The sequence below is a fragment of the Acartia tonsa genome, chromosome 13 (assembly GCF_053477335.1).
Source record: "Acartia tonsa isolate MP-2025a chromosome 13, ASM5347733v1, whole genome shotgun sequence".
In the NCBI taxonomy this organism is placed as follows: domain Eukaryota; kingdom Metazoa; phylum Arthropoda; class Copepoda; order Calanoida; family Acartiidae; genus Acartia; species Acartia tonsa.
Genome location: NC_137272.1, coordinates 1,535,617 through 1,548,554, shown reverse-complemented (window position 1 = coordinate 1,548,554; position 12,938 = coordinate 1,535,617). Strand labels below are relative to the sequence as shown.

General features: G+C 31.4%; 1 protein-coding gene across 1 annotated transcript in view; it reads right to left on the bottom strand.

Moving 5' to 3' along the window:
* Positions 1–7,178: 7,178 nt before the first annotated feature.
* Positions 7,179–12,938, bottom strand: part of LOC145304516 (V-set and immunoglobulin domain-containing protein 10-like) — a 121,981-nt gene continuing 116,221 nt past the window's right edge. Inside the window, exons 8-9 of the mRNA XM_080146400.1 lie at positions 9,413–9,523; positions 7,179–7,515 (exon numbers count right to left, since the gene is read on the bottom strand). Coding sequence (XP_080002526.1) covers positions 7,464–7,515; positions 9,413–9,523 — 163 coding nt within the window. The 3' untranslated portion in view covers positions 7,179–7,463. The remainder of the gene's footprint in view (positions 7,516–9,412; positions 9,524–12,938) is intronic.

The following is a 12,938-nucleotide window of genomic DNA, read 5'->3' as shown; positions in this document are numbered from 1 at the left end:
GCAACCCCCTTAAACATTTGCAAATCAAAACATTAAGTTTAGATTTCTAAAATCTAGAATCTCTTTTTAAAAAGAAACTTTGTATAAAAAGTGAAATAAAAGAAAAGAATAAGAAGGGGGAAAGATTCAGGGAGGAGGGGACATTGGTCTGTTTATTACACTGGTCCCCAAAGTTTTATAATAACGTTTTCATATTCGTTGGCTTAACATTATTAGCGACTATGTTTATTTTTCATTGGTAGGTTCAAACGTTTCAACCACTAATCGTAATCTAAGGAAAGGGTAATTTTGTGTATCACCATTGCGGATGTACATCAATTCATTGGCCATTGTCTTATCCCTGGAAAAGATTGCATTTTAGAGAACTTGGTCAGTTTACAAACAAGGACAGTTTTATGCACAAGTAGTATTATAGACAGCTTTCCACGGATATTAAAATAAAACACTTTGAGAATAAAGCAATTTTTTCAGCCATGGAGGGGCCGAAGGCTAGGTCTAACAAAACTGGTATCGATTTTTTTAAATTTTTATTATGATATTCATAGTAATTGTCTGTATTACGATGCTATACATGATTTTTCAATAAGGATAAGAATCGGATCTAATCCAGCAGAAATTTTAGGTTTCAAAGCCATACTGGAAAAATCATAAATGTTTGAATATTATATTTTTGGCTTAAACTAGTAAAGACTTTCTTTACTAAGCTTTTTTTCGTGTTTATGTAATAGGATACCTTTAGTAAGATATACATATATACAGACAAAATATTCAAAATAAGAAAATCTAAATTACTCATAAATTCTAAAATTATAGAAAAGCTTTGCTTTTTTCAAAATAAAATGGAAACGAAAAAAAATGAAAGGCTTCAAAAACTTTTAAAAATACATTTCTTAAAAATTGTGAAAAGTTTTGGTGACAGGGAATTAAAAGAAATACTTCTTGGTATTTGGAAATAGAACAAAATACTTTATGTACTAGAGATCTAAAGGTATAAGACAATAGCTGATAAATTTATGCGCATCCCTTATGGTGATACACACAAAAATTGAATAAAAGCCCCCAAAGTTGTTTAGCCAACGAATAAGAAAACACGGTTATAAAACTAGTGTTTTGGTGACAGGGAATTAAAAGAAATACTTCTTGGTATTTGGAAATAGAACAAAATACTGTTTGTACCCTGTTAATACTTTATTTTTAAGGTTAAGACTATCTATAATACAAAGTAGACTGATGTCTGTCCGTCCGTCTGTCTGTCCGTCCGTCTGTCTGTCCGCCCGTCTGTCTGTCCGTCTGTCCCTTAAGATCTCGGTAACCACTGAACCGATCGGACTCTTCAGGGAATGTACCTACTGGTCCTGTGGTGGTTTTAGGCTATTTTCTTGGGGGGTGGAACACCCGCAACCAACCAAAAAAAAGAAATTTTTTTTTGCAGGAGATTTCCTTGGTCCTTCTTATTTATCATTGATCAGAAGCTGTATATAGTGCCTATAAAAATGACGTCATACCATTGGCCAAATAAAATGTATACTGCCTATCATTGGTCATTTGTATTCTATGACGTAATTTTTGTTATTGGCACTGTAAGCTGCTTCCATTATCCATACTTAAATTACCCCTAGCATCTAGATGTAGTACATGTGGTGCAGCACCAAATAGTTGGTATCTTCTGCATCAAAAAAAAAATGATGGGGATTTTTTATTTTTGGGGGGGTTGGTTGTGTCCCACTCCCCCCAAAAAATAGCCTAAAACAGGACCAGTAGGTATATTCCCTGAAGAGTAGAATTCGATCGATCCAGTGATTACCGAGATCTTAAGGGACAGACGGACAGACATCATTCTACTTTGTATTATAGATAATAATATATGTTAGTTTTAAGTAATATGCATATCGTGAATATTATGGAATATTAAGGTGCGTCATGAATGGCAAAACTGCGTAATTACCGGTTGCCAGCGCAGGGTTTTGACTCTATAGAGCAAATCCATAAAAGCAAAGTACTGAAACGGTAGGACAAACGGACATTAACACTTATATAGTGTCAGAACTTAATAATCAGAATATAAATGTATAAGAATCGGAGCAAAATTGTAAGTAAATTTGTTGAAAAACTGCTTCATAAATGATAATGTTTATGGACATACTTACATTTTAGGACTTGATTATAGAGTTGCTTTGCTTATAACATTATACTTTGTTGTCCCAGGAATCAACACCAAAGATCAGATCAATCGGATGATTAGATCACATAAAAATTTGTTGTTAAAAAAGTAAAAAAATCAACATGTTTAAAATGGACGTACGGACATTCTCGTTATGATTATAGAGTTGCTACGCTTTCTAAATCGTACCTAACTACTAAAGGAATCACCATGCAAAGTTTGAAATCGATAGGACAATTCTAACATGCCTAAATTAACGAAAAAAGCTATCCTGTGTGACGGACGCACGGACGGATGGACGGACCGACCCTAATTATAGAAAAGCTTCACTTTTAAAACTCACCGAAAATAAAAGATATCTCATATGTATTTTACCCATGAAGAAAGGGGAGAATGGGCTGTTTATTACCTTACTAGTCCACAAAGTTTGGGGACTTTTAACGAATTTCGATGGGTCAAGTGTCCAACCATTAATTGTAATCTACAGAAAAGGGAATTTTGTGTATTCTTACTGGGGATATGCATCAATTTATCGGCCAATGTCGTATCCCTTTAGATCCCCTGCTACACTGTATCTTATATATTCAAGAAAATAAATTAAATTTCAAATTTTAGAAAATTAATATTTGAATAATTCCCTATTCTACATTTAATATCAAATAATCTTTTCAACTAGATTTTAGATTGTGAAAAATATTTTAGCGAACTGACAATAGAAAACGTTCTACTTTGTATTATAGATATTTTGTTAAATTTATTTTTGCCACAAACAGTCCTTTTAAGTGTAACATTTAGAATGAAATTAAGCAATTATTTTGAATATTCCTACATGACATTTCATGTTGGTAATGTTATTCAATTTTTAAGGGAAAAAGGAAGAATTAAATAACTATAGACAAACAAGGATCTAAAGAGATAAGACAATGGCTGATAAATTTTTGTACATCCCCAATGATGACATACTAAATTACCCCTTATGTAGTTTAAAACTAGTTTTTGAAACGTTTGAACACTCAACTTAATAAACCAACCAATCAAAATTAACTAAAGTCCCCGAAGTTGTTAAGCCAACAAATAAGAAAAATTTATTTCAAAAACTTGGGGACTAGTGTAATAAACAGCCCATTGTCCCCCCTCTCTATCTGTAATTCTAATCAATTTTCAAGGCAAATTATTGTTATTTTATTCTTTCTATTTGCCTTGAAAATTGATTAGAATTACAAGCAAGTGAAGAAACCTCCCAAGATAATCTCGTTTTTTGCTTATTTTCAATTTAATTATTTTAAAAACAAGGCAACGTTCAATTCAATGTTCTTATTGTTCTCTTATTCCTGATTTATAAAAGAGGAACGTCTGTATGAAGTATTAAAGGTCATCAGAAGTAGAACTATTTAGAGAGAGGAGACAATTGGCTGTATTTCACTAGTCCTCAAAGTTTCATGATAACGTTTTCTCATTCGTTTGTCTTAACAACTTTGGGGACTTTAGTGAATTTTAAAAGGTCGACTCAATAAGTTGAGTGATCAAACGTGTCAGCCACTTATTCTAATTGTCTACCATCATTGGGGATGTGCATCAATTAATCAGCCATTGTCTTATCCCTTTGGATACCTGACAACTATTTGATAATTGTAGAAATATGAATTAATCAGTAGATTTTTCTTTTAAAGTGTTTTTATTAAAATATTTTCTTTTGCTTATGATAGTATTTCCAGTATGGTTTCAAAACCGACTAATATCCGCTGAATTAAAACCGGATCTCGGTCATACTGTTAAATCTTGTATAGCTTCTTTAAAAAAATAATTTTCCACGAATAATAAAATAAAAATAAAACTATCAATACCAATTTTGTTAGCCTGGTCCCTCGGCCCCTCGAGGCTAACAAAACTGATTTTTACCTTGTAATTTTAATATCCGCGGAAAGCTGTCTATAATACGACTTTATCAAATGTTAAGTTTTAAAAAGGCATAACCCACATACAAACGAACCAATTGAACAACCTATAGAGTAGCTTTGCTTAAAAAAAGAAGATATTTGGAAAACAAACAGTTTATTATTTAACTTACACAGTTTTGTTTAAAAAAAACAAAAACATTAATGATATATTTTCATAAAACCTACAACGATTAGTTTTTTTTTTTCATTTCATTATGAGCATTCATTCTAAATTAAATATTTTCCAGTATAGCTTCAAAACCGATTAATATCCGCTGGATAAGAACCAGATCTTAGCAATACTGAAAAATCAAGTATAACATCATATTACTGACAATTTTTAACGAATATTAAAAGATAAATTATAAAATTAAAACTAGTTTTTTTCGACCCCTTGAGGCTATTAAAACTGGTTTTCGTCTCATAATTTTTCATTTTAATAGCTGTCTATAATACGATGCGATAAATCACTATTCTTAATCTTTGCTTGCTTTAATGGATGAGTTATTAAGTAAACTTTTGTAAAATATTGTTTTATTTTTTTTAGGGATTGGAAGCCTTAATTTTTTTCTTCAAATCTTTACTGTTTTATTTGTAATATTTTATAATTACACAGAGTTTACTTAAAAACCAATCATAAAATAAAAATTAATTTTATTTTATTTAATTTCTTAAGAAAATTAAATGGAAGTTAATAGTTTTTGATTAACCGTTCCATTATTTTTTATTTAACAAAAATGATTGATAAAAAATCTTTTTAACAAAATTAACTAAAGAATATTTACATTTTTTTAACATTCATATATATAAAGAAAATCTTAAATTAGATTTATTGATATAATCTTTTTTTTATATAAATTCTCTACTTAAATAAAAATCATTAACATTTTTTTATTAGTTTCTATCACTTAGTTTTAACTCACTTTTGACAAAATTAATCTTTATGAATAATTTAGAAAACAACCTTTTAAATGATTTAAAATGAATTAGAATAAAAAAGTTTTCAAAATAAGATTTATATTACAACAGACTATGATTTATGCTGAAACTCAATTAAATAATCCCTTTAGATTTTTGTCTATTTGTTCTGCTTAAAATATTTACATTTTCAATCCACCAAAAATTACAACATACATATGTTTTATTCACAAATTTAAAATGTTTAACAAAAAATCTTTTCATAGAGGATTTGAAGGCAAGTTTTACAGTGAATTTTCAATTGAAATACAAATTAAATTACTTATAAAAGGAACATATAAAATGCCTAAGTTACTTTATTTAACACACCTTTACTGGACAAACTTTTGGATTTTTAAAAATTGATAAGGATCACAAAAAATCTGAAATAGTCAGAGCAACATATTTCAGATTATTTGTAGGCCTAGTTGAACTTCAGCTATTATTTTTGCAACACAATTTTTTAACCAAAATTTGGTGGAGTGTGTTTTTACAAGACTATTCTATTGGCACTTAATAAATGCGGTAATCAATATAATTTTATTTGAAATTATATAATATAAAGCGTATTAAATAATCATTGAACATATTTTATTACTTTAATCAAAAAATATAAACAAATTAACATTTTAAATAAAGTGAACATGAACGCTTTTTTTAGTTTGTAAGAGTTTAGAGTTTAAAAGTCATTGAGGATCACTTTAAAGCATTTTCTTGGGAAGAATCAACTATTTCATGTTATTTTTTTTTAATGAAATAAGTAACAATTTATAAAATATAATTTGAAAAATAAAAAACTCCTTTTCCAGTTGTAATGCCCCCCATCCCCCAAAAAATTAGCTTGAAATAAATCATGTAACTGTGCAATCACCATCACAAGTTTACAACAACATAATTTGGGATCTTAATGATTTTTGAAAAGTAAAGATTTATGAAATAAAAGCTGTCATAAAGCATAAAGTTTTTTATTGTTAAGATTTCGTACCTTACACCTTGATTTTATAAAATTAATTTTAATTTCAATCTTAACATAAATTTTTTTACCATATTCTATTCAGTATTGCTTTTATAATTTTAATCTGTAATGCTTTCCAAAACATATGAAATCCAAATACAATGTATATAATACAACAAATTTATATAATAATAACACCTGCAAATGAGAAATTAACTTAGATTCTTTATTTTGTGCTGTCAATATCTAAGTCAAGTTCTCAAGTGAGTAATAAAAAATGTAAGTAGGGTAAAGAAGTCATAAGAAATATGGATCAAGTGTATGAGGGAAGGGATTTTTCAGCATCTTTCAAACAAAAATACCTGCCTTCATATGTCAAACTTGATCCGAAAACATTTTATGCTTTTTTTAAAAAGGGCACCTTACATTCATATGCTTATGGTTAATTCACATTTCTACAAAAAAAAATATTTTTTTTTACAGTTTTGTGAAATTTCAATCATTAGGTTGGAAATAAAAGGTTTGGAAGCAGCTTATTGAGCCTAATAAAAAATGCCACCAAATGCTAGTAAACATTGTAATTGACCAATGGTATAATATTTACTGGCCTATGATTGGGCATTTTGTATTGCATGACGTCATTTTATTAGGCACTAAAAACTGCTTCAATGGGTTGGTTGTTTTATAATTATGTTTTATTCGTGACAAAAATTTATTGTGCATTATCTTTTCTCATTCAGATTATCTAAGCAGAATGTAAATAAAACTTGAACACTTTCACCCAACATAACCACTTTGCTAAATTTTATATTTTTTGAAAAAAGGAAAATCAAAAAAAATTTGTTTACTGAAAAAATTTAAGACTATAAGCACTTATTGATGTGTATTCTATTAAAAACTAATTTGAACACAATACTTAGAGCAAATTATTTTTGGCTGCTTATTTTACATGTTGAAATATAATTAATAATAACCAGTTTTTTTAAGTTATTGATCCTTAAATAAGCTGCAGCTTTATGAAAATTACTATTTTAAACAAAGACAATAATGTGTGAATTACGATTTTACAAAGGTGTTTGACTGTGTGTCACATTTATTTTTCTATTGAAAACAATTCAAAATTTACATTGTCCTATTTATTATTTTTTATTACTATATCAAATCATCATTTTATTTCACAATTTTTAATATAGAATCCCTTGATATAAGTCACATGCTATCAGTCAATATTGTCAACTAAAATATCCTCAAGGGAGTCTCCAATAACAACACAAGGGTCACATAATGTAGTAATAAGCCACATACACAAAAAAGGACAAAGGGGGGCGCAGTAGTAGGTATATTTATGCTAGGTTTATTATGGAGAGGGAAGAATATATGTATAGTGGGGAGGGGGGTTAGTTAGCCACCATTTGTATTTAATGTTATTTGTACATGTTTATTATATTTAGGGCTATCTTAGCAGTAGCAGCCGTGACAGCAATAAGCAGAGTAGGGATTCAAACCTGAAATAAAAATTATTGTTCTTAAAAGCAAAGATTTTGAATAATTATTGTCAGTCTGTCTGGTGAAACTGATTCTTAGGACAACAACATACAATGTTATAAGTAAAACATCTTATAATCAAGTCCTAAAAATGTAAGTATGTCCTTAAACATTATTCTGTATTTAAGCAGATTTTTAACAAATCTACTTACAATTTTGTTTTGACTTTTATACAATTATATTTTTATTTTTCAGATATGAAACTCTACAAGTGTTAATGTTCATTTGTCCTACCGTTTAAGAGCTTCGCTTTTATGGATGTTGTCATCCTTGTTATATTAGTTTAAAACATTGTTTAAGTTTACTTTTTGTTACCTAACCCTAGCCTGCATATGGCAGGTGTTCTTTTTATATCCATTTCAATAAATATAACCTTACAAACCATTTCACATGAGTCTAATTTTATTAGTTTAAAAAAAATTCATTTATGTCCAAATCAATCCATTGAAGAGATAAAAAATATGTAACTTTCCCCTTAAATCTTATTTCTCAAAAATCCTTTTTTATTTTCTAGCTAAATTTTACTAGCAGTAAAATTACCTAAGAAGCAAGTAGCTTTGCTTTTTAAACAATATGATAATGTAATATTTTATCCGCCCCTGGTGTTTTTATTATCAAGGTCTTACACATCTGGGATATAGGGTTATGTTGATTGACAAAAAATTTCTTTCAGGGTTTCAATTGTTTGAAGATAGGTTTATATATTGTTCATTGTGCATTTCAGTCCGGCATACTATAAGAATGAAGAAAAAAATATAAAGTAAACATAGGAAAGGAAAGATGAATTAAAATTAAAATAAACAGGAACCAATTAAACAAAAGTAGTTGAGTCTTTGTGAGTATGACTATTAATATCTCACAAAACACTTGTCAATTTTTAATTTGTATATTAGCAATGTTCGTTCAGATTTAAGTTAAATTAAGGAGTAAAATTTAAGTATTAAGTCTATACATATTTGTCTTAAAATGTAATATAAGAATCTTCGGCTAAACAAAAATTTTAAGAATCCTTAAAATATTTTTAAACTTCAACTCCACAAGCAAATTAAGCAGTAAAGAAATTAAATTTAATATAAATTTAACTTATATAATATCTTAAAAAAAACATTTCCCTGTTTCTTGCCTCCAAGAAATAAATGTAAGAAAGTAAGAAAGTTGAATAGTTTTTACCACGAAATGAATTTGTCTAATTTTAGCATGAAATATATTACATACTCTCGTGGCTTAGTGTCTAGCCTCTGGGGGCAAAATTTTAGAAAAGTTTCAGAACGAAGACCTTTCTTTAATCAAATATATATTTTTCTTATAAATATAACAGAAAATATTGGACCAGAAGATCCTTGTTTATAAATTATCAAATGTCCAAATCTTACTTTAAACTATTACCTAAAATAAGCTTTATCGCTTTTTCTCTTTAGAATTTTAAATTTGGTCTACTATTACTTTGTTGCAAATGTAACAGAACGCATTGCTGCATGTGTGATTGTCTGTTTGTAGATTAGGATTTTACCAACCAGTGAGCTCCTAATAGGTCCAGCAAAGTATTATAACTTATCTAAAAGGATGGTACCCTAACCCCACTGAAGAAAAAAAAATACTCCACCCCCTATTTATTTTTGTCACTTTTTACCTTTCAATTAAAATTAAAGCTTAACACCACTTCACCTTCCCTCCCTTAAATGCCCCAGGAGTCCACTAGTCGCTAGTTTTAAACAAAACTAATTTACCTGTGACCCTGTAGCAGAGTGTGTGCCTTGTTGACGGCCAGGTAGGCCGCGGCGTGGGTCCAGCCACCCCTTCTATCTATCTATCTATCTACCTATCTATATAACTATCTATCTATCTATCTATTTATACCTGTGACCCTGAAGAAGAGTGTGTGCCTTGTTGACGGCCAGGTAGGCCGCGGCGTGGGTCCGGCCAATCACATTCTTGGCCACGCATGTGTACACTCCCGTATCCACAGGACTAAAATAGGAATAGTATTATAAACAGATATCCCCATATATAGGCCGCGGCGTGGGTCCGGCCAATCACATTCTTGGCCACGCATGTGTACACCCCTGTATCCACAGGACTGAAATATAGAATAATCGTATTATAAACAGATATCCGTGGATAATCAGCAGCAAGGGTCCGGCCAATCACATTCTTGGCCACACATGTGTACACTTCTGGATCCACAGGACTAAAAAATAGAAAGTGGTATTATAAACAGATATCCATGGATAATCCGCAGCAAAAGTCCGGCCAATCACATTCTTGGCCACGCATGTGTACACCCCTGTATACACAGGACTAAAATATAGAATAGTTGTATTAAAAACATACATCCGTGGATATAGGCTGCGGCTTGAGTCCGGCCAATCACATTCTTGGCCAAACATGTGTACACCCCTGTATACACAATACTAAAATATAGAATAGTTGTATTATAAACATATATCCGTGGATATAGGCTGCGGCTTGGGTCCGGCCAATCACATACTTGGCCACACATGTGTACACCCCTGTATCCACAGGACTAAAAAATAGAAAGTGGTATTATAAACAGCTTTCCGCGGATATAAAAATGTTTTGTTAGCCTCGAGTTGCCGAAGGCACGGGTTAATAATATTCACAGGACTAAAATAAAATAGAATATAATAGTATTATAAACAGCTTTCCGCAGACATAATAATGTACAATTATAACTTATAAGAACCGGTTTCAAAGCACATCCACAGGACTAAAAAAGTAGAATAGTTATAGAATAGATTATCTGGTGGGATATCCGATATCAGATATCCTGTATTTTAAAACAGCCGGATATCCAGTATCCAGAAAAATATGTATCTGGACCATCCTATAATAAACAGTTTTCCACGGATATAAAAATGTAATATTACAAGATTATGACTAGTTTTGTTAGCCCCGAACTAGTTTCAATATCAAAATTGTACATTTTTATATTCGTAAAAAACTGGATATAATACAATTCAAGATTTTTTAGTATGGTTTAGAACCGGGGCTAACCAAGCGGATACTAATCGGTTACGAGGTCTAACTGGAAATACATACAATTAATATATGTAAAGGACAAAGTGGGAGATATTAAGATTCGTAGAACTAACGTTGTAAGTATAGATTTTAAAATTTAGTTTAGACTTAACACTAGAACAAATGTTTTTTTTTATGTCTTAATATCATTTTAATGCCGGTACTAATAATAAAACCTCTAAATATATATAAATAAAAAAATAGATAAATTTGTTATTGTTTTGAAACCATAAAAAAGATCTTTTCATTGCATTTAAATTAAAATTATATAATTTTTTTTCTCATGATAACCTTTTGTATTCAATGACAAAAAAACCTTTTTCTTATTTTTCTATAAATAAAGCTTTTAAAAAAGAAATGATAATTTCATAAAAGTTATTGATTTCTAACACTAAGCAAGATTGAATAATAAAAAGAAGCCGTGTATAAATCCTTTTAATAAAGAAACAAGATGTCTGTCTGTATGTGTGTTTGTTTGTATGTTTGTACCAAGAAATTTTGCTAACCGCTGAACCGATCAGGTTTTCCTTTACAGGGTAGCTTCTTATGGGCCCTGGGAAGGTTTATAACTATTTTGGGGGAGGGTATCACCAACCCACAAGAGAAATCACCCTCTAAAAATACCCCCCCTCTAAAAAAATCAAATTCAAGTGTCACTAGAGGCCTCTAGGGGGCGTAGCCGCTAATAGATTTATAAAAGAAAAAGAATAATAACACCATCCATAAGTAGCGAAGCTTATTTATAAAAAATAAAAAAAATACTAACCTTACTGAATTGATAATATGAATATCTGGTTGACCTCTATCTCCGGGCCGCTGAAAAAAGATATTAATAATTATTAATCTTAAAATTTAAGTAGCAAAACTATTCTTCAGTTAACTGTAATCATTCTAAAGTTCTGTAGTTTAAAATTATTCGTTGAAAAGTTAGTGTGGAATCTGTAAAAGTGCCCAAAGATATTAGACAATAATAGATTTTTGTTTTGGGTGCCAGTGTTATTTACAATGTCCTATCCCTCCCGACATTTGTTATAAATAGACATACATAGTTTGTTAGTTAGGTATATTAATATGTTATTACAAATAGAGCTATTGATAATAATGTCTCTCTGTATGTGTGTATGTATTTATTTAAAGAAATAGGGGACAATGGGCTGTTTTTTACACTAGTCCCCAAAGTTTATAACAACGTTTTTTTCAACTTTGGGGACTTTTGATTGGTTAGTTTATTAAGTTGAGTGTTCAACCATTTCAACATTTCAACCACTAATTTTAATCTTCACAAGGGGTAATTTTGTGTGTCATCATGTAAAATGTACATTAATTTGTCAACCATTGTCTTATCCCTTTATATTCCTGACCTGCAGGTCTGTCTGTATGTGCATATGTCTGCCTGTGTGTCTGTCTGTCTGTCTGTATGTGCATATGTCTGTCTGTGTGTCTGTCTGTCTGTGTGTCTGTGTGTCTGTCTGTCTGTGTGTCTATCTGTATGTGCATATGTCTGTATGTGTGTCTGTCTGTCTGTCTGTGTGTCTGTCTGTCTGTTTGTCTGTGTGTGTGTCTGTCTGTATGTGCATAGGTCTGCCTGTGTGTCTGTCTGTCTGTGTGTGTGTCTGTCTGTATGTGCATAGGTCTGCCTGTGTGTCTGTCTGTGTGTCTGTCTGTGTGTCTGTCTGTGTGTCTGTCTGTGTGTCTGTCTGTATATGCATATGTCTGTCTGTCTGTATGTCTGCCTGTGTGTCTGTCTGTCTGTGTGTGTGTCTGTCTGTATGTGCATAGGTCTGCCTGTGTGTCTGTCTGTGTGTCTGTCTGTGTGTGTGTCTGTCTGTATGTGCATAGGTCTGCCTGTGTGTCTGTCTGTCTGTGTGTGTGTCTGTCTGTATGTGCATAGGTCTGTCTGTGTGTCTGTCTGTGTGTCTGTCTGTGTGTCTGTCTGTGTGTCTGCCTGTGTGTCTGTCTGTATATGCATATGTCTGTCTGTCTGTATGTCTGCCTGTGTGTCTGTCTGTCTGTGTGTGTGTCTGTCTGTATGTGCATAGGTCTGCCTGTGTGTCTGTCTGTGTGTCTGTCTGTGTGTGTGTCTGTCTGTATGTGCATAGGTCTGCCTGTGTGTCTGTCTGTCTGTGTGTGTGTCTGTCTGTATGTGCATAGGTCTGTCTGTGTGTCTGTCTGTGTGTCTGTCTGTGTGTCTGTCTGTGTGTCTGCCTGTGTGTCTGTCTGTATATGCATATGTCTGTCTGTCTGTATGTCTGCCTGTGTGTCTGTCTGTCTGTGTGTGTGTCTGTCTGTATGTGCATAGGTCTGCCTGTGTGTCTGTCTGTCTGTGTGTGTGTCTGCCTGTGTC